At 44.8% G+C, this 22,500-nt stretch overlaps 1 protein-coding gene across 3 annotated transcripts in view; it reads left to right on the top strand.

The window, feature by feature from the left end:
* The window catches only part of LOC109930967 (transcriptional enhancer factor TEF-5-like), a 144,229-nt gene that overhangs the window by 107,641 nt on the left and 14,088 nt on the right, over window positions 1-22,500 (top strand). Inside the window, exons 5-8 of one of the 3 annotated variants that reach the window (XM_048612144.1) lie at window positions 3,766-3,809; window positions 4,830-4,904; window positions 17,411-17,472; window positions 21,305-21,438. In XM_048612144.1, coding sequence (XP_048468101.1) covers window positions 3,766-3,809; window positions 4,830-4,904; window positions 17,411-17,472; window positions 21,305-21,438 — 315 coding nt within the window. The remainder of the gene's footprint in view (window positions 1-3,765; window positions 3,810-4,829; window positions 4,905-17,410; window positions 17,473-21,304; window positions 21,439-22,500) is intronic. The other 2 variants (XM_048612143.1, XM_048612145.1) reach the window with 2 other exon arrangements.

Below are 22,500 nucleotides of genomic sequence, written 5' to 3'. Positions count from 1 at the left end.
TAACACCTGAACCGAAAGCTTGTGTTTTCAAATAAACCTGTTGGTTATAACCTGATGTCCTGTGATTTCTGACCTCAGTTAAGCAGGATATTCATGCGACCACGTACAAAATATTGTATCACAGTTTTGGTCTCTTTATCTAGGAAGGATGTGAATGCACTGGAAGCAGTTCAGAGAAGGTTTACCAGACTAAAACTTGAAATGGGTGGTCTGCCTTATGCAGAAAGGTTGGACAGGGTAAGCCTGTATCCACTGGAGTTTAGAAAGAGGAGGTGACTTGATTGAAACCTAAGATCCTGAGGGGATCTTGACCCAGGCTGGATGTGAAAGGGCGTTTTCTTTTGTGGGAGAATCTCAAACTGGAAGTGACTGTTTTCAAAAGGAAAGGGTTGATTATTTAATACAGAGCTGAGGACAATTTTCTTCCTCATAGTGGGGAGTGAGTCTTTCGAATTTGTTGCCTTGAAAGGTTGTGAAAGCAGAGTCTTTGAATGTTTTTATTGCAGGGTGGATAGGTTCTTGATAAGCAAAGGGGTGAAAGGTTATTGAGGGTAGGTGGGAATGTGGGGTCATCAGATCAGCCATGATCTCATTGAATGGTGGAGCGGGCTTGATGGGATGAGTGGCCAACTTCTGCTCCTGATTCATATGTTTGCATGTAAGATATTGGAAGGCAAGGAAGAAATATTTGCAGAAGAGTCAGCAGAAAGATCAAGAGTGGGATGCAAGTACTGTGGAGGGCTCCACACAAAAGATAAGACAGCATATCCACAGTGTAGGGAATGGAGTGCTATAACTGCTAGTCACAGAACAACTTCACACACCGGCGTTTATCTAGAAAGACACAAAGCGGGTCTGTAAAATGCTTACCGGAGAGATGTCCGCGGATAATTCTGTACGGTACAGCGGCTTGGTATCGGATCTAAAAGATGATCAATGGTTTGTGACTGTTGGAATGATGGTTGTAGACAGACAGCATCAAGTGTTTGAGAAGGGACACAGGTAGACACTGGTGCTTTCTGTAACATCATGAGCTTCCCAGGGCAGCTCAAATGGTGACCCAAAAATGAAACTATCGAAAGTAAAGTTGAGAATCAATGCTTATCTCAAGAGGACAAATGAAGCTGAGAACCCAATGCATTGGGAATAATGAAGATCTGGAGTCTCAAAGAGTAGATGTCAAGCTCCATTTCCTATTTTGAGGTGGCGATTACACTTGCAATGGTCACTTTGACAGCTGTGCAGGAGCATCGTGAACATGAAAGCTAAGAGCAGAAGTGGATTGTCAAGCCTGTTATAACATTCAGTACAATCATGGCTGAACCTTCCTACCCACGCCCTATATCCATTGGTTCCCTGAGAAACCTGTGTACTGCAGCTTAAATGCATTCAACAATGCACCATCCAGAGCCCCCAAGGCAAGAAATAAATGTAAATAAAAGTCTTTCCTTCTGTGAACGTTCTTGCCAAATTTTACCACAAAAGGTGTCAAGTCAACATAATCTGAAACAGCATGGTTGTAAGTCGGTCATTAGGCTCCCTGAAGCCTAGGTGACCAAAACTACAGATAGCAAAGTCATACAGAATAGGGCAGATTCAAATCCCTGGACTGTACTGTGACCTCACAGCTAATGGTTAATGCAGTGGCAAAAAAAGGTAAGGTGGGAGCTGGTGTTCTGGGTCAGGAAGTGGGTAAAGGATCCCTAGAATTCCAATTCCCAGTCACAAGACATAAGGCAAGGACTGAAACTGCTCACCGTCTGATTTTATTTGGTAAAAAGACCAGATGTACAAATATCACATCCCAAAAACAGTTAACACAGAGATTTCACCTTGGAGATTTTATCTCTTCACTGGTCACTGGACACATCCATTCTCAGTGCCTTCACATTGCAGTGAGTGAGGACAAAGACCCTTTATTCTTCCACTAGCCCATGCCACTTGCTGACTTTGTTCTAAATCAACTGAACCAGCATTCAACACCCGACCTATCTCCCATGCCTCACTATTTTCCTAATGGACCTGCATGCCATGGATTGGACAGCATCTGTCTCCTTCTGCTAGTAATCAGTTTTTACAGATGTCTTGCTTGTCACCAGCTGAAGACTTGAGGAGAACTTCCCAATTTAATGTCACTGTGTTTTAGCCAGTGCTCTTTCATTGCTGTTGGGTGATATTCAACAGTGATGATGAATGGCTGAGGGTATGGGATGAATGTGCCAATTAGGATAATTGTTACTCGTTGCTATGACAAACTTTGTGCAGAAAGTCTGATTTCATATGCCTGCGGAAGCAGTTGTAGTTTGATCGGTAAATAATATATACAACATTTAAAGTTACTGCAATGTGAATTCCTCGGAGCAGGAGTTCAGAATGTAACAGGAAAAGTTATATTTGCCCAAGACTTTATATTTTTGACTTTTAATTTCCCTTTTGCCCCGAATGTGGGTGATATATGCTGAGGTACAGGTACCCTTCCCATATGAGTCACAAATGTCCATTTTGTCAGGATGTTCCAATATAGACCATGGAATCCAAAGCCTTGGTATCTGTTGACCTGATTCTGGACAAATGCTGGGAGTAGAACCTCCACCTTATTTTTATCTGCCCTGCTTTCCGAGCCAAGCCTTCTGGGTTCAGCTGTAGCCGTGCCAACCCGGTGAAGATTTTTCTTTTTTTCCAGTTCATGGGTTTTGGGCATCGCTGGCTGAGTGCCTTGTCATCGTACGAGAGTAAGAGAAAAAAGGACAGTGCGTTAGTTGTAACAAGGCCTCTTTAATCTTGCGCCTTAATTCCCTTGCAATTAAGGTCACAAGTTGTCCCATTTGTTTGCTGTACCTGCATGCTAATTATTTTTGTTCCACCCAAGTCTCCTTGATGATTTATATTTGCATATTTCACGCCTTCCGAAAAATATTTTGTTGCCAAAGTGAATAACCTCATGAAATCTATGTCGATTTGCAGCCTCTTGTGTCATCGTCACAGTTTGCATTCTCATGAAGCTTTGTACCATAAACACATTTAGATACATTCCTCTCTGTGTCTCTGTCAATAGCTCAGGCCCCAGCACTAATGCTGATAACAATGGGCACAGCTTGCCAACTTGAAAATGCCCCATTTTATCCCTACTCTCTACTTTCTGTATGTTAACAAACCCTCCATCCAAGCTAATGCTACACCCTATCTCCTATCTTGTGCATTAACTGCACAGCAGCTTATCAAATCCTTTTGAAAATCCAAGTATCATACACCTACTTGTTCCCCTTTATCTGAGCTACTCGTTACACCCTCAGAAAAGTCACAGACCATAGCATGGAATTATTATGGAAGCTACCAGAGCAAGCAAAGTATTGTGAATTTAACAGCAGGACAAGTGCCAAATTGGTGAACCGAAAATTCCTAACAAAGAATTCAGGTAGAATTCTAAACTGGCAGGTCAGAAATTGCAATAGGAAAGAATAGCTAATGACATTGTTTCCCAGCACTTCGAAACCACACGTTACAGGAGTTGTTTGCAATCAGGACAATCAAGCTCAATCAATTAGACCACGCTGATCAGTAAAACTTCAAATCGTTGGAGAGTTTTGTCCAGTGCCACCTTTTCCATCTCCCAACACATTACACTTACTGCAGTTCACATGCTGTATCTCAAAATGTAATTTTCTGAAAGGAATCTAACAATAAACTGGAAGGAACCTAATGCTTAATACATCATGCATGAAAGTTTATTAATTGTGGAATCCTTGTTATCTTTTATTGTTGCAGTTTTGGTCTGGTTCCCTTTCTGGACAACCTGGGTCCTCTCAAGAGTAAGTATCCATGTGGTGTCCTAGCAACCTAATCCTCTGTTGTCAATAACATTGTTCAGCTGGTTTCGATCCAATTGTACAGTTGATCTGAATTCGAGGTGAATGTCCACCTGATTGTGTGGAAGGATGAGTGAACTTTTCCAATGTCAATTTCACTAATTGTAAACTGTGATCAGAAATTGTTTGGCATAGGCCAAACACTGATCTTGTGAACTTGGCCATTCACAAAGGACAATCTTCATCCTGTCACACTTGTATATTGTCCGTAGGGTTAATCTTTTCAGCTTGTTCTTTTGATCATGATGCAAAACCTTGACGGACCCCAAAGTTTCTGGTTGTTGGGGTTGCCAATGAGTGAGGGATCTGTTTTGCTTTAAACGCTTGTTAAAACCTGATGTCTTGTTTAAAACCTTTTCTTTTTTAAAAAAGCAGTATTTTCTTCCAAGTGAAATCAAAGGTTTTGTGTGTCTTTTTAAAAAGAGCAGCTTCACTGAGGTGCCATGTCTCCATTATCTGGTCACGATGCAGAGCTTAGAGTCATTAAGTTATACAGCACGGAAACAGATCCTTCAGTCCAACTCGTCCATGCTGGCCAGATATCTTAAATTAATCTAGTTCCATTTGCCAGCATTTAGCCCATTCCCTAAACCCTTCCTCTACATTTACCCATCCAGACGCCTTTTAAATGTTGTAACTGTACCAGCCTCCACCACCTCCTCTGGCAGCTCATTCCATACACGCACCACCCTCTGTGTGAAAAAGTTAACCCTCAGGTCCCTTTTAAATCTTTCCCCTCTCAGCTTTAACCTATGCCCCTCTAGTTTCGGACTCCCCTGCTCTGGGGGAAAAGACCTTGACTATTCACCCTATCCATGCCTCTCATGATTTTATTGACTCGGGATGAGGAAGGGGATTAGTGGGGAAGAAGGCTGGTTTAACTGATGTTATCAAAATCATATTATTTTGGGCCAATGTCTTTTTCTCGCTCTATATTTTTTTTCTATATATATCTGGCGCCAGCAACATCCCAGAGCTGGCAGGCTGTGTATGGCGGTCCCAAGACAAATGGAGCAGCACACCCACTGAGAGTCCCAGGTGAGGACGACATGAGCTGTAACTGGCCCTGGGCTGCATTGTGAATGCCTCTGGCATATATTGTTCCTGTGTCTGTAACCCTGTGCTGTGCTTTTCCCCCCCACCCCCACTTCCATCTCCGATACTCCCTCCTTTTCAGTACCATCCCAAGCTGGGCATTGGTGGCACCGTAGTGAGGAAAGTGCGCACTATTGGCAGTGTGACATTTCACATTTACTTTGTCTTTGCTAGAAGATAATCAGGTTGGATTCAACACATCTCTCAGCAGGTGCAAATTACGGTGTGTGTCTTTCTATTTGTACCTATAATATCTATAAATTAACATTGGTGACTTGCATCGCCAGCCAATCTTACTGAAAGAAATTCCAGTGAACATCATATTAGCATCTTGTTGCACTTATATCCACTGACCCTACAGGTAGATTTCTGATTGGATTCCCCATTTACAGACTCACTGTCTTGGTGTATTTGGTTTAAATAAAAAAGCCTGGACCATATCACTTGCTGAAGGTGAGGTTCCGTACTTTGGAAAGTGTTAGCGAATGCACAGTTCCATACCATTGTTAGAATTCACTTCCCTGGAGACTAATTCATTCTCTTTTGGAAGTGGTAACAGCAGACTCCCAAGTTAAATGAGCAGCTCTCAATCCAACCTCCTCAACCGTGTTAACTTTACTCACTCAGCCAGTCCCCTCAGCCCATGATTCAGTCCATTTACCCAGTGAGTAGTTGAACCATCCATACTGTGGGTGGCACGGTGGCACAGTGGTTAGCACTGCTGCCTCACAGCACCAGGGACCCAGGTTCAATTCCAGCCTCGGGTGACTGCCTGTGTGGAGTGTGCACATGCTCCCTCTCCCTGTGTCTGTGTGGGTTTCCTCCAAGTGCTCTGGTTTCCTCCTACAGTCCAAATATGTGCAGGTTAGGGTGGATTGGCCGTGCTAATTGCCCCTAGTGCCCAGGGATATACAGGTCAGGTGGATTAGCCATGGGAAATGCAGGATTACAGGGATAGAGTGTGGTGGCAGGGGTCTGGATAGGATGGTCTTCGGAGGGTCAGTGTGGACTCAGAGGGCTGAATGGCCTGCTTCCTCACTGTAGGGGTTCTATGATTCTACAATACCCTGACTGTGCAGAGATAAGCCAGTTTCATCTGGGAGCTCTGACCTGGGTTAGAGAGCGAGGATATCTCCAAAGGATACCTCAGCGGGAAAACAACGTTAGTACTGAGAAGAAAGAGTAAGGATTAGGGGGAAAAAGTGACCGGAGGAAGGGCAGAGACAAAGTCATTAAGAGCTACAGACTCTGGACCTACCTTCCTCCAATTCAGTCACAGTGATAAATAGTCATTCAGGCTGCCTGAATTTGGCAATAGATCACAACGTCAAACCATCTGCAGCTTGTTCTTCCTAATAGTGTTGCAGAAACTCTGCCATGTCTTTGTTTTTGGGCGCAATGGTGGCGATCCATGCTCTGTGCACCCGGCATCAGAAACTTGGCACACCCACATCTGCACAGTGATAGTATGGGGCCAAGTGAGTTCCACACCGTTGGCTCTGCCCATTGCACTGCTGGCTGCCTCTTCGCCCAGCAGGGGGCAGAACAGCGCAGTGCAACCACCACACCATTCTTAAAGGTGGCTTGTCATCAAGTGCTATCATGGAAGATGGGGAATTGCAAGATGATGGTGGCAATTGTGGAGCAGATGGGCAGGAGGAGAGACACGACAGGGGATGTGGGTGGAAGGAAGTGGGAGGAGATAGTCAGAAACCACAGATGTCTGGACTCGATGACCCGGCCTAAGTGCCCTCAGTGTTGACATATGACCATATGCTGGTGGCCATGCCTAGTGAATGTATCTGTACCTGACATTTTTGCCCCATCACATCACTACCGCACTCCCCCCCACCCCCCACACACACCTCTCAATGCACCATAACCCCAACACTCACCCAGCAACTCTGCCTGGCACTGAGGACTTGCGCCTTAACTTCTAGATCCCCTGCCTCGCCCTCACATGCCTACACACGCTACGGGTATCTCAGTACTCCCACTGGCTGCAAGTCCCTCCAGTTACACCAGCCTTGGCACACATTCACAGAGAGCAGATGAGAACCAGTGGGGACCTGGGACATCTGCAACTCCTGAGCTCTAAGACGGAGATGGCTCCCCACCCCCTGAGATGGGGCCCACATTAAAGATGAAACTGTATTCCTGCCTTATGATGCTTCTCAGCTTCTAGTTCACCCATATCCTACTTTCTCCTCCAGTGTTGATCCCATAGTGTCCCATCCAAATCCTCTTCCCAGCACATACTTTATCCCTTTCGAGTTTCTGACACACAAGAACCGCATGCTGCTCAGTCTGGGAAAGAAGAAAGATCAGCTGACACTGCAGGGACCCTGGATAATTGTCTGGAGTTGGATATCGAGTTGTAGGCAAGTGAAAGATTGTCTCTTAGCCAGTTCATCAGAGGACAAGGATGCAAGTGAGATCTGCTGTGGAGGATTCTCTCAAGGGCATTAATGGGAATCACATACAGGAGAGTGTTCATGGAGATAATGGGTGTGATTTTTCTCTTTATTCATTCACGGGATGAGGGCGTCGCTGGCTGGGCAGCATTTATTGCCCATCCCTAATTGCCCAGAGGGCACTTAACAGTCACATGTGTGCCAGACCAGGTAAGGACGGCAGTTTCCTTCCCTAAAGGACATAAGTGAACCAGATAGGTTTTTCCTGACAATCAACCTTGAATTTACGGTCATCGTTAAATTCTTAATTCCAGATATTTATTGAATTCAAATTCCACCATCTGCCAAGGTGGGATTCAAACCTGGGTCCCCAGAATGTTATCTGGGTCTCCGGATTAACAGTCCACCGATAATACCACTAGGCCATCGCCTTCCCTGGGGGTAACACCAGGAGACTGGATGTATTGGCAGACCCGTCAGGCATCCCCCTGTCATTGCCCAGAAACAAGGAGAAAACCCAGCTGCAGGTTGGCAGAGGGCATTGAACAGAGCTCATTCACTTCATTGCCTATGCTCCAACTGCTCGTTATGTTACAGAGCCAGAGGCATGCCCTTACCTCCATAGCCTTGTGTGGATAAGTGACCTACTCCGATGGCATAGATGTGAAGATCTGCTAACACTCTCCAGAGCTCTCTGACATTAATTTGTTTAATTGATTGATTAATTGATTGGGTATAAGAAGAGCACAGGTTTGCATTTCAGCTTCACACTCCTGATCTTTGGGCACTCAGTGTGGAAGGGGATAGACAGGTTTGAGAACCTCCTCCTGGGCCTGGCCAAAGCGGCTGTGTTTGTGCCTGAGTATCCTTGGAAGGCCGAGCATCTTCGCCTGGTCCGTAACGGCCAACCTAACCTCCCGGTCACTGCCCATTTGAACTCCCCACCCTACTCCCCCTCCGACATGTCTGTCTTTAGCCTCTTCCAGTGTCGCAGCGACATGGAATGCAAATTTGAGGAACAACACCTTACCTTCCACCTGAGCACCCTATAGCCCAGAGGACTCGACATTGAGTTCTCCAATTTCAAATAACGTTCCCACCCTTCCCCTGGCTCCCCTTCCAGCCCCACCTCCTCCCTTCCATTCGACCTTCTGACCCTCCCTTCCGGCCACCAACTGGATTCATCCCTCCCATCAACCAACCAGGTCGTACCTACTACCAGTGTCCACCTATCACCACCATTCCCATTCCCTCCACCCCTCTCTTTATCTGCAGCTCTCCCTACCCCCACATCCAGTCCTGCAGAAAGGTAATACCCAAAACGTTGACTGCTCCTTTCCTCCAGATGCTGCCTGGCCTGCTGTGTTCTTCCAGCCTCCTGTTTGTCTACCTTGGATTCCAGCATCTGCAGTTTTTATGTCTCTATTCTTGGAAATGGACTGGGCAATATTTACCAACAACCAACACTCTCAAGGCAATTAGACAGAGGTGGGCACCACAGGGACTGAAGTGCATTATTTCCTGGACCAGTTACATTTTGATTTAGCCCCTCCCTTGGTTACCTTACCTTTTTGTGTTTTTGTCACTGTTGTACTGCCCCTGGTGGGCTGTGCTTGTAAATAGTTCATTGTATAGCTGTTTTATTCAGGTGATTTTCCGGTGGGTTTAAAAACAGATGGGAACAGGTGGGACTAATGTGTGGAAGGAGCTTTAAGACTGAATGGCTAATAAACTATCCGCGAAGAAAGGTGTCTTGTTTCCGGGCTGTCCAACTGGCTTGGGTCCAGATTGTCACAGGTAGCAAATTGTCATTAGTTGCCTAAAGGTGAAGATTGGAAACTAAGAGATCATTTCAGACACAGGGTTGTAACTGGAATTACTTTGAGGAACAGCTGAAGTAACATGACTTTCCATTGATTGTTTTGTGAAGCTGAACATTACAATAAATGGAAAGTGAAGTGGATAAATAAGTACAGTTTATGTCTTTACTAAGAGAATAGTAAGGAATGGCCTCAGCACTGTCATGTATTGCTAAAACCAAGGTGCTAATTATTCTCAGATCTAAAGGCTCAACACTTGGGCTTGAAGATGGTTTGGAAACAGTATTAAAATTTATGGAGAGATTGTATGAGGAGGATGACATGTTAAATGCATATGTGGCATGATCAGACATTGGAAGCAAGATGGATATTCTATGGAAAAATATCTAATGAAATTTAATGGACTATATTATACTTGAAGATTCCTAACTCTGTACTTGCCTGTACTGTTGAAACGAGGTAGTCTATTAGTATTAACTGGATTTACAATTTCGGAACAAAATGCTTCTGGAGCAGATGTTAGAAGCCTGAAGAAAATGTTTGGGGAAATATTAAGTCTCTGGAGCTTCTGTGGCTCAAATAGGACATTCAGCAGCTACACAAAGGATGGAGGATTCAATAGTAGTAGTAGTGTTAGATTGCTGAGACAGGCTGGAAATGTCAATTCAGAGGGAATTGTAGCTAACAGGAGTGAGGATAGGGATAGGGATACCTCTCGCAATTATAACACGTAACAGAAATTGGGGAATTGTCACAGAAAAATGAACACCAGGGAAGCTAGGGAAGTGATTGCTGGGACCCTTACTGAGATACTTGTATCATCAATAGCTGCAGATGAGTTGCCAGAAGACTGGAGGTTGGCTAACGTGGTGCCACTATTTAAGAAAGGTGGTAAGGAAAAGCCAGGGAACCATAGACTGGTGAGCCTGACATCAGTGATGGGAAAGTTGTTGGAAGGAATCCTGAGGGACAGGATTTACATGTATTTGGGGAGGCAAGAACTGATGAGGGGTTGGTCAACATGGCTTTGTGCATGGGAAATCATGTCTCACTAACTTGATTGAGTTTTTTGAAGAAGTAATGAAGAAGATTGGTGAGGGCAGAGTGGGGGACATAATTCTACATGGACTTCAGTTAAGGTGTTTGACAAGGTTCCTCATAGTAGACTGGTTAGCAAGGTTAGAGCACATGGAATACAGGGAGAGCTAGCCATTTGGATACAGAACTGGCTAGAAGGTAAGAGACAGAGGATGGTGGTGGAGGGTTGCTTTTTAGACTGGAGGCCTGTGACCAAGCAGTGTGTCACCAAGATCTGTGCTGTGTCCACTGCTTTTCATCATTTATGTAAACGATTGGATGTGAACAAAGGAAGTACGGTTAGTAAGTTTGCAGATGACACCAAAATTGGTGGTGTTGTGGATAATGAAAAAGGTTATCTCCAGAGTACAACGGGATCTTGATCAGATGGGCCAATGGGCAGAGGAGTGGCAGATGGAGTTTAATTTAGAAAAATGTGAGGTGCTGCAGTTTGGAAAGGCAAATCAGGGCAGGACTTACACACTTAATGGTAAGATCCGGGGGGGTGTTGCTGAACAAACAGACCTTGGAGTGTAGTTTCATAGTTCCTTGAAAGTGGCATTGCAGGTAGATAGGATAGTGAAAAAGTCATTTGGTATGCTTGCCTTTATTGGTCAGTGCATTGAGTGTAGGAGTTGGAAGGTCATGTTGCAGCTATACAGGACATTGGTTAGGCCAGTTTTGGAACACTGCATGCAATTCTGATCTCCCTGCTCTAGGAAGGATGTTGTGAAACTTGAAAGGATTCAGAAAAGATTTACAAGAACTTTTCCAGGGTTGTAGGGTTTAAACTATAGGGAGAGGCTGAAAAGGCTGGGGCTGTTTTCCCTGGAGAGTCAGAGGCTGAGGTGTGACCTTCTAGCAGTTTATAAAATCATGAAGGGCATGGATAGGGTAAATACAATAGGTCTTTTCCCCACGGTTGGGGACTCCAAAACTAGAGGGCATAGGTTTAAGTTGAGAGGGGAAAGATTTAAAAGGGACCTAAGGGGCAACTTTTTATGCGGAGAGTGGTGCGTGTTTGGAATGAGCTGCCAGACAAAATAGTGGTAGCTTGTACAATTACAACATTTAAAAGGCATCTGGATGAGTATATGAACTGGAAGGGTTTAGAGGGATATGGGCCAAATACTGACAAAGGGGACTAGATTCATCTAGGATATCTGGTCGGTATGGACAAGTTGGACCAAAGAGTCTGTTTCCGTGCTGTATATCCCTATGACTAATACTCAGGGAATCGTTTTAGGTGAGACTCAAAATATCATTGTGCAATAAGTTATCCTGAATGGGATAAGAATGTTCTTGAAACTTGCTGAAAGTAGGTGGCATTCAGCTGAAAGCAAACCCAGCAATACTGGTATCACAAAAGGAAACTGCCAGACATCTTTATGATGCATGTGGATGATTTTCTGTGGGAAGGTTCTATGGAATTCAAGCAATCTGTGATAAATAAAACTTAAAGGGAAGATAGGATTGGATGTCGGGGCCTTTAACACAACTAGTATGGAGCCTTTAATATAATGAAGTGTCCCAAGGTGTTTCACAGCAACATTATGAAACAAGGTATGACACAGTGCCACATACTAGGTCAGATGATCAAATATTTGGTCAAAGATGGAGGCTTTAAGGAGTGTCTTAAAGAAAGAAGGTGAAGTGTAGAGCTGTAAGGAGGAAGTTCCAAGGCTTGAAGCCCAGGCATCTGAATGCACTGCCACCAGTAGTGGAAGGATTCTAACTAAGAAGAGGCCAAAATGAGAGGAAAAACAGAAGTTGCTGGAAAAGCTCAGCATGTCTGGCAGCATCTGTGAAGAAAAAATCAGAGTTAATGTTTCGGGTCCGCTGACCCTTCCTCAGAACAAAATGAGAGGAGCACAGTCATCTCGGAGGGTGCAGGACTGGCTGAGATTATAAAGTAGAGAAAGGCTGAAGAAGGATTTGAAAACAAGGATGAAAATTTTAAAATCAAGGCATTGCCTGACTGTCGACCAGTGAGCACAGGGGAGATGGGAGAATGGGAAAATGGGACTTGCTGAGACTTAAGACATGGTCTTAGTGATGGCATAATTTTGAGATGTAGGTTTATCTTGGGATCCATTTTAGCTGGCAATCACAGACTGTTATCGGGATAAGAATGAAGTGGTAGCTAGGAAATGGAATTTGGAACAAGAGTTAACAGCATTGATTTCAGCCTTCTCAATGTTTGATTGGAGAAACTTTCTGTTTATCCAGTACTGTATGTCAGATAAGCAGTTTGATAATTTAGCTACAGTGAAGGAGTCGAAAGAGAAGGTGGTGTGGCAGGTGAAAGTGAATGCTGAGAACCATGAAATGTTGATGTGATCGCTGATAAATCTTCAACTATTGTGATATGATACTTACCTTAGCTCCCGTAACAAAGGAATGAGACGCGGATCACGTGGCACTCAGGAGTTCAATGAAACTTTTACTTCAGCATTTATAGTATTTACATAGGTACACTTGCATGGCTGAACTGCAACTACGCAATTTGTACGTATTGTAGCACACTTCCCTCAGCATGTCATGCTGCAAGGGGACTCAGCAAGAAGGAGACTGGGACCTTAACACCATTAAATTACCTGCCCTGATGTGGTGATGATATCATGTTCATGTCCCTAAAAGGCATATTATAATGCGACAAGTGATACATTGTGTTAGAAAGAGGTAATATAAAAGTAATGTGTACAGTTCTGAGGTGTGTAATTTATGTGTGCAAAAATATTTGATGAAAGTGGCAAGGCAGGTTGCGAAACCAATAGATTCCGGGGCTATATAAGTGCCTAGAGATTAGTCATTACAATTATAGCAAACCTTCTATTTTACTGTACTCCAATCCCCTTTCAATAAAGGATCATGGGAGATACCACTAGCAGAACAGCGCTAAGCCTCCCTAGCATTTCTCACACTAACACAGCTACTACTATTAAAGTAAGTGACTGAAAGTATTGATATTGCAGTTAGCTTCTGAATTTGTAAAATGATTTTTCGGCAAATGCATTCTTGTTTCATGTACAAAACGTGGATTTGTTGGCATTACCCCATTCCTGAAATAAATGGGTTTGGTTGCTGTCGATTTTGTAATTGTGTCCCAAAGTCCAAACTAACTGAAGACTCAGGACTAACAAATAGATTCATTGAACAGAACGCGGGGAAAAACAGCATGATGTAAATAACCCTGGCCTCGACTTCTGTAATGAAATTCTTTAAATCCACGTTTCTCTGTGGTATTTTCACATCACAGTGACAAATATTTCAATTTGCTTAGCTTTAATGTTGAATATTCTGTGGTGTTGAACCCTGTCTATTGTCAGTTACAGTCTTAATTTAGGCCCAGAACTTATTCCTCTGCGTGTCCCATAGCACCTACAGTCTCAGCAGGGTTGAGGTCAGCTGAAGCATAGACAGATAGGAGCAGGCGTAGGCTATTCCACCCACCAAGGCTGCTCTCCCATTCAAAATAAATCATGGCTGATCCACAATCTCAACCCCAAACTCCCATTCTTTCCCCATACCTCTTGACACCGTCAGCTTCTAGAAAGCTGTTTCTTTCTTAAATATACTCAGTGACATGGCCTCCTGCAGTACAGGATTCACAGGATCATCACCCCCTGAGCAAAGAAATTTCCTCTCTTCTCAGTCCAAAATGGCCTACTGATTAACAAAGATGCCCACTGAAACTTAGTTAGGTGCACAAGGCTGAGCATATGATAATGTGATCTCATTTGAGTGCATTGCATGTGTACCAGGGGCTAAATGAATGGACCCAGTGGAGCAAAGACATTCTAGTCATTATCTATTGATACGCATGTATTTGCTCTACTTTGGATATGATTTCATGGTTGATTGATGAAGACAGTCAATTGGAATTGGGCGTAGGCAGGAACGGGGAGTGGAGGCCAAAATAATCAGCCATGATCTGTGTAGGAAGGATATTATTAAACTGGAGCGTTTGAGTTATAAAAACAGACTGGAAAGACTGGGACTTGTTTCATTGGAGTGTACGAGGTTGAGAGGTGACCTTTATTGAGGTTTATAAAATCATGAGGGGAATAACCAAAGTGTTTTCCTTAGGTGAGAGGAGAAAGATTTAAAAAAGAGATGAGAGGCAACTTTTTTATGTAGAGAATGCTTTGTGTGTGGAATGATCCAGAGAAATCCAGGTGCGGGTACAGTTACAACATTTAAAAGACATTGAAATAAGTACATGAATAGGAAAGGTTTAGAGAGATATGGGCCAAGTGCAGGCAGGTGAGACTAGTTTAGCTTGGGAACATGTTTGACATGGGCAGGTTCGAGCAAAGGGTCTGTTTCCATGCTCTATAACTCCATGATCTTATTAAATGGCTCATCAATCTCGGAGGGCCTGAATGGATACTCCTGCTCCTGATCTTGTGAGTATGTTGTGTTTGTTGTCAAGTTGGATGTGGGTGACTATGTTTCATCTTTCTTCGTTTCAATTTATGTGAGTTTAGCACCACATTCCCTTCTTAAAGCTAATTCTTACCATGTTTTCCCTGAGCTTGGATCCTGACTGTAGGGTGAGCTCACATCAACATCTGATTTTCTTTTAAAACTGTCTAAACACCTAGCGTTTGATTTTTCCACTGGAACGCTCCCAAAAGTGAACAAGAAAATGTTCTGTAGTGAAAAGACTCTGGACAATAATGTGCTGTTTAAATTCATCTGTCATAAAGGGGGGAACAGATGTGTTGGCGAGTTTCCAGGAGCAGCCTTTGCTGGGGCTGGGTTCAGTGGTGATGTTTCCTTGTTCATTGTTGATTGGTAGGATTCAGCATTCACTGTGTGAGGTGACCATTGATTCATGTCACAGTCCATGGTCATAGTTAACCATTGGTTGGAGGCCACTGTCCGCTTTAATAGTTAGCTCTGCAACTAAAATGATTTTTAATTCTTTCATGCAACGTGGGCATCACTGGTGAGGCACACATTTCATGCCCATCCTAAAGTGCTGGTGAACTGAGTGGTTTGCTGGGCCACAGCAGAGGGCAGTGAAGATGTATGTCACCCAGACCAGGTAAGGATGGCAGATTTCCTTTCCTGAAAGACATGGGTGACCCAGCTAGGTTTATGCAATGACAATTTCATTACTAAAGCTAGTTTTCAATTCTAGATTTTATTATTTTGATACAGGATTCGAATCTACGTTTATAGAGTCATAGGATCCCTGCAGTGTGGAAGCAGGCCATTCGGCCCATCGAGTCCACAATGACCCTCCGAAGAGCATCCCACTCAGACCCACTCCTCTTCCCTATCCTATCCCTGCAACCCTGTATTTCTCATGGCCAATCCACCCAACCTGTAAATTTTTGGCTGGAGGCAGGAAACCAGATCACACAAAGGAAACCCACACAGACACAGGGAGACTGTGTAAACTCCACACAGACAGTCACCCGAGGGTGGAATCGAACCCGCATCCCTGGCGCTGTGAGGCAACAGTGCTAACCACTGAGCCACCATGCCACCCTCAGAGCATTAGTTGGGCCATTGGATTATTCGTCCAGTGACACTATCACTTTTCAATTTTCTTGCAAATCCTGCACCCCTTTGTACTTGCTGTATGTCCCCTTTTAACAACTGCTCACAGTTGGTAGTGCCACTTCAAAACATTGACTGATTATTATTTTTCTTTCACTCCCAACTTCAAATGGGTCTTTTGAGAGCTCTTAAATTCTCCCGCTCCTTTACTGCAGATGAGAGCATGGTCAGTAAAGGTTAACAGACGGTTTGAGAGAGCCACATTGACTGGTGGATTAAGTAATAGAAACATGGAGATTGGCATCGACATAATGTGGGAGAGGCCAGGTGGAAAGCTCCTCACAGCAGCAAAATTGACCAGTCATCACTTATATTTGCACTTTCTTTCCTTTAGAAAGGAAAGTGCTGTGGGATGTTCGATGTGGGCCCCACATTTTGAATTGTGTGAGGACTGTCCTCACTCAGGAAGCGATGGATAACTGTTTAACCTGCTGAGCTCCACAGTTTAATGCAGCTGATAGATTGCTGATGTTTGACAGATAGTTCAGCTTCCCTGTGTGACTAGAGGCATTTGTGAATTGTTTTAAAGTGCAAGTCTGGACTGAAAGAGTGAATATTTACACAAAACCTTCTGTACAGTCCTTGTTGGACAGTTTTCTGTTGTGTGGTGATTCAGCTTTCAGTTCCTTTTCATTTCTCCAACACCTTTTCATATCTTTCCCCTCTCTCTGAAAGTTGCAGCACTGTTTTTGCAGGACCACCCCTCTAATGTTTACACTCACTCACCCCAAACACTTACACTCACATTAAAGATTGCTGGTAAATAGCATTGCACTGTTAAGAGCAGAAACCTCAATGCATTTGTCAATTAATCTTTCCCTAATTTGGGGTCACTTGCAACCACCGTCCTTGCTGGCCAACGTCTGGAATTCAGTTCCGCGTGAAAGTATATAGTCATGTAAAACTTGACCCTGTGACCTTTGGCCGAAAAAAATGTACTGGTCTCATGTATCTTACCTAAAAGCTGATTCTGGTTGAAATAACTGCACAGAAGCCTGTATCCCATCACCAAGTTACCCTTTATCTACATGTACACAGTACATGGGCTCTGACCAGCCAACTCAATGCCAGCCCTGAAACTGAGGACACCTTCTGACCCTCCTCTTTATATCTGTCAGCCAGGGCTCCCTGATTTGGCCCAGGTTAACAACCCCCATTAAGGATCCCATAGTAAATGAGATCCACCTGGCCATGGTTCCAGTCTCTACTGTAGCCTTTCAAGGATCAAGCGTCAAAAATCTCAGAACCCAAGCTATGATTTCTACAATCCCATCAAACACCTCAATTCATTATTCATTAGAAATGGTAGCAGACTGCAGCCTCTCAGTGGTAAGTGTCTCCATAGGCCTAAGTGTAGCAGGGCTACCTGACCGCTGAGATCAGAAACTGTCCCAAGATGCCTGCGTGTCCTTTTGGAAGATGTTACTTGGATTGGGCTTGGGCCATGAAGAATGTCAGGAGCATTGGGCTATTCTGTTCTTGAACTGTGCTGTTCCTCACCACCACCACCACCAGGTCCATTTGCAGGCACTAATCCACATGTCTTGTTTCATTCCTTTTGCAGTGTGAAGCCATTCGCCCAACCATCATACCCCATTCAGCCAGCAGTACCACCGTCTATCGCAAGTGAGTACACCACAGGCCGTGAGCGTTAGAGTGCAGAGCTTGGAAGCCGGCTTTGTCCCAGCAAGTGGGTTCGGAAGATTTCGTCCATGTTCCTTGTGTGCACAATCTTCTGAAATGTTCTGTGTCTTACTCGCCCTGTACTCTCAATCTATTGGTCCAGAAATTTTGGAATGGGTGAGGACTAGTGCAGAATACAAATCTGGGATGAATTTAATCCATTTGGTTGCACTCTGACCTATTGAATAAATGTCACTGGGTTGGAATGCAAAGGGAGAAGAAATTATATTAAAGCTCGATGCGACTTCAGCTAGAGAATAGATTACTGCAGAGTTCAGAAAAGATTTACAACGATCTTGTTGGGACTGGAGAGTTTGGGCTATAGGGAGAGGCTGAATTGGCTGGGGCTATTTTCCTCTTGAGCATCGGAGGCTGAGGGATGACCTTATAGATGTTTGTAAAATCATGAGGGGCAGGGATAGGGTGAATAGCCAGGGTCTTTTTCCTGGGTTGGGGGAGTCCAAAACTCGAAGCCATAGGTTTAAGGTGAGAGGGGAAAGATTTAAAAAGGACCTAAGGGGCAACTTATTGGTACAAAGGGTGGTGTGTGTATGGAATAGGCTGCCAGAGGAGATGGTGGATTCTGGTACAGTTACAACATTTAAAAGGCATCTGGATGGGTATATGAATAGGAAGGGTTTAGAGGGACATGGGCTAAATGCTGGCAAGCGGGACTAGATTGATTTAGGATATCTGATCGGCATGGATGAGTTGGACCGAGGGGTCTGTTTCCGTGCTGTATATCTCTATCACCGTATGACTCTTGAGGTTGGTTGGGCTCGCCGAGCTGGTTTGTTGTTCCGCAGACGTTTCGTTACCGTGCTTGGTAACATCCTCAGTGCAGCCTCTGATGAAGCGTCGGTGTGTTTTCCCGCCTGGTTTTTAAACTCTGGGGTCAGTTGCAATGGATTGCCTCACTTCCGGGTTTCCTCCGTAGTGGAATGTATATGGGGTTGACCAACTGGCTACAAAAAGACACGACCAATACTCACCCATCTCAATCCACATGGACAAGGAGAGCCATGACTTCGACTGGGACAATACCAAGATCCTGGGACAGGCTAGGCAGAGACAAGCACGAGAATTCCGGAAGCATGGCACTCCACGAAGCAGGCTATTAATAAACACATTGAAATCGACCCCATATACATTCCACTACGGAGGAAACCCGGAAGTGAGGCAATCCATCTTAACGGACCCCAGAGTTTAAAAACCAGGCGGGAAAACACACCGACGCTTCATCAGAGGCTGTGCTAAGGATGTTACCCAGCACGGTAACGAAACGTCTGCGGAACAACAAACCAGCTCGGCGAGCCTACCAACCTCAACACCCACAACCCAAGCTACAGATCTCCTCCAAAACCTTAGACCCTATGACTCTATTGAGATCTGGGCGCTGCATCTCAGGAAGGATATGTTGGTATGACAGACCTGAGGTGAGGTTCCCCAGACCATGAGGGTTTCAGACGAGAAACCCCACATTGTCAGGCTCCCAGCTGAGGGGGGATCAACTGTCTCTCCTTCTTCAGTCACCCAGCCCTTCAGTTGGTCACCAGGTTGCTTTGTAAAGGATCTTCCCCCTTGTGGCTGCCATTGTCCTGGACCATAAGTATTTATCTTTTCAAAAGAGCCAACCTAAACAGGCTTTCTTGAATGTCAAAAAAAGAGTGAGTATATTTGCAAGAGGAAATAATAATGCAAGACACAAGCACATAGATTAGGAATGAGAAGGAATGAGAAATGAGTCCAAGGACAGATAAAAGTCAGAAGGCTTTGGTGAAGAGCGTGTTGTTGCTTTTGAGATTTTGATTTTGCAGATTGTTTGAAGTCCTTTGTCCTAGTTCCATTCAATATTGTTAGCATGGTAGACCTCATTGTGAGAGAGTTTACTCTCCTTTCCTTACCTGCAATACAGAGGTGTTTATTAGCAATACTCAAAGCTTTTAGCTTCATAGCACTCTAGTCCACATACTAGGGCATCAAGCCACCTAAAGTATACAGAACAGGGTCAAAGCTTGCTTTTAACCTCTCTCCCTGTATATTCTTGAAAGGGGAAAATGGAAATATGTCCTCCACACAAACTACTGTCATTTTTATTTTACCATCGTTAGTTATTTACAGGAGCTTACAGTTCAGTTTCTGCCCTTGAAGTTCTGTGACACCCGTTGATGTAGTATTCCCGAATTCCTCTCCAGACAGCCACAGATTTACATCCACTGTCATTTTGGCTACATCAACCCTTTTCTTAACAAAACGTTGGAATTTAAATGTTTGGTATGTCTATAGGTCATGACCAGGGTTGTGACACCTTGGAAGGGATGGAATGTAGATTAACCACAGTTTTACCGCACTAACTAAGCTGGGTCAATTGTAAATTTCAAAACCAGGATTGATTGACTGTTCTCCATGAAGACAGTTATTGGCCAAGGCAGATAGATGAGGTCAAGATACAAGTCAACCATGATCTATTTGATAGTCACCAAAAGGCTGAATTTTCACAAGAAAATGCTGAATGAGACATGAATTTTTATTCATGTCTTGAACCTGCTTCCGGTGGGGAATTGATTAAATGTAAGATTTGCATGTGTTTGAGCCCACAATGGGCGTGGAGAAGGTTTCTGTGCAGAGAAGGGTGGGCTTTTCAAACAGGGGGGTCAATGAGCCTTGCACCTTCTGAGGTCTCAAAGGCAGCAGTACAAGATAAATTACACCGAGACTGCTCCAACAAGATGAAGCCACGTTTCAAAAACGCTGATAAAAAATAGAGAGAGAGAGAGCAGCCAGCTCATTCCCTAGGGTTGGGCCAGGGTGCTGGGAGCCCCCTACCTGCTGGCTTTAGGCTCTACCTTCACCCAAGCGAACACAAAGGGCAGTTTCTGTAGCCTTGGCACTCCGGCCTGCTCCCTCCCATCACGGTGGGACACAGTCAGTTTCCTAACCTTACCTTTAACAAGGCTCTTTACGGCCTCAATTGCCTGTCTATCTCAAAGGGTCAAGGTTTCCCCAGGTTCTGAGACCATGTCAGCCTAAATAGCCAGTGTCAGAAAGACTGCTGTGATACCAACCACCAGCAGGAGGCAATATCTGCTACATTCATCCCCTCAGCTTTAGTTTCCAATCTCTGGGGAACCAGAAAACACCACCCCAAGATGTTGGTATTGAGCTAACACTTCAGGGTGTCCTGGAGGTTACAGTGAGACAGTTTATCTCAAACCGCTGGCCCTGTTGTATTATCAAAGGCACTGAACAGATATACCAATTATGGACAACAAGAAAATTGTCGCACTCATACTTTGCAGTTGGGCCTTCCAAAAATGTATTTTAACTAAAAATACTCCTTCACAGGGTATGGGTGTTGCTGGCTGGGCCAGCATTTATTGCCCTTGAGAAGATGCTAGTGAGCTATGCAGTCCATGTGCTATAGGTTGAGGGAATTTCAGGATTTTGACCCAGTGAACAGCGATATATTTTCACATCAGGATGGTGTGTGCTTTGGAGGGGAACTTGCAGGGGATGGTATTCCCATGTACCTGCTGCTGTTGTCGTGCTAGACGGAAGTGGTCATGGGTTTTGGAAAGGTGTTCTCTAAGGACCCCTTGGTGCATTGCTGCTATGTATCAGATAGATGGTACACACTGTGCATTGGGTAATGGGCGGAGCGAATGTTGAAGATTTCTAAAGTTGTTTGGAACACAGGAAGAAAGGAAAGGTCTGCTCGACTTAAAGTTGATTTTCAAACCAAGTGGGGTTTAATTTCACTGTTCTGTTTCTTCAGCAGGTTATGAACCACTGGGGCCTCTCTCACCTCCTGCTACTATCCCAGTGTGGCAGGACCGAACTATCGCCTCGACTAAACTCAGATTGCTGGAGTACTCTGCTTTTGTGGAGGTGCAGAGAGACCCAGACACGGTACGCAGCTGCTTCTCAATCTCCCCAAACTCTGATTGGCTTATACCGATGGGCAGAGCTCATGTCTGGTTCCTTCAACTGGAGGGAGAAGAGCCTCACCAAAAGCACCCCCTCACCCCAGATTGTGAGAAACAGTATGTTTCTATAGCACCTTTGCTGACCCCTGGATTCCCCAAACTCCTACAGGTAACAGAGTAAACAAGGTGTAGAGCTGGGTGAACACAGCAGGCCAGGCAACATCAGAGGAGCAGGAAAGCTGACTTTTCGGGTCTGGACCCTTCTTCAGAAATGGCGGGGGGGAAGGGGACTCTGAAATAAATAGAGAGTGGGGGGAGGCGATGATGGAAGGTGGATAAAGGAGCAGATAGGTGGAGAGAAGATGGACAGGTCAAGGAGGCGGGGTTGGAGCCAGTAAAGGTGAGAGTAGGTGGGGAGTTGGGATGGGGGTTGGTCAGTCAAGGGAAGATGGACAAGTCAAGAAGGCAAGGAAGAGGCTGGTAGGTAGGAAGTGGGGGTAGGGGTTGGTCAGTGTGGTCAGAGGAGTGGATAGGTGGGAGAAAAGACTGAAGAGCCTGTTTCTGTGCCGCAATACTCTATGATTCTCTGTGATTCTCTAAAAGACAGACAGGTCAAGGAGGCGGGGACGAGCTGGGCTGGTTTTGGGATGAGGTCGGGGGGGTGAGGAGATTTTGAAGCCTGTGAAGTCCACATTGAGACCATTGGGCTACACTACCCCTCACCCACACACAGCGACACTACCCCTGATCCACACACAGAGACACTATCCCTGACCCACACATAGAGATACTACCCCTGACCCACACACAGCGATACTACCCTTGACACACACAGTGACACTACCCCTGACCCATACACAGCGACACTACCCCTGACGCACACAGTGGCACTACCCCTCACCCACACACAGCGACACTACCCCCGACACACAGTGACATCACCCCTGACCCACACACAGCGACACTATCCCTGACCCACGCACAGCAACTCTCTCTACACACACACACACACACACACACACACACACACACACACACACACACA

The sequence above is a fragment of the Rhincodon typus genome, chromosome 25, assembly GCF_021869965.1.
Source record: "Rhincodon typus isolate 14 chromosome 25, sRhiTyp1.1, whole genome shotgun sequence".
NCBI classification, from domain to species: Eukaryota; Metazoa; Chordata; class Chondrichthyes; order Orectolobiformes; family Rhincodontidae; genus Rhincodon; species Rhincodon typus.
Note: the sequence above shows the minus strand (reverse complement) of the source record. Positions and strands in the feature narration are given on the sequence as shown.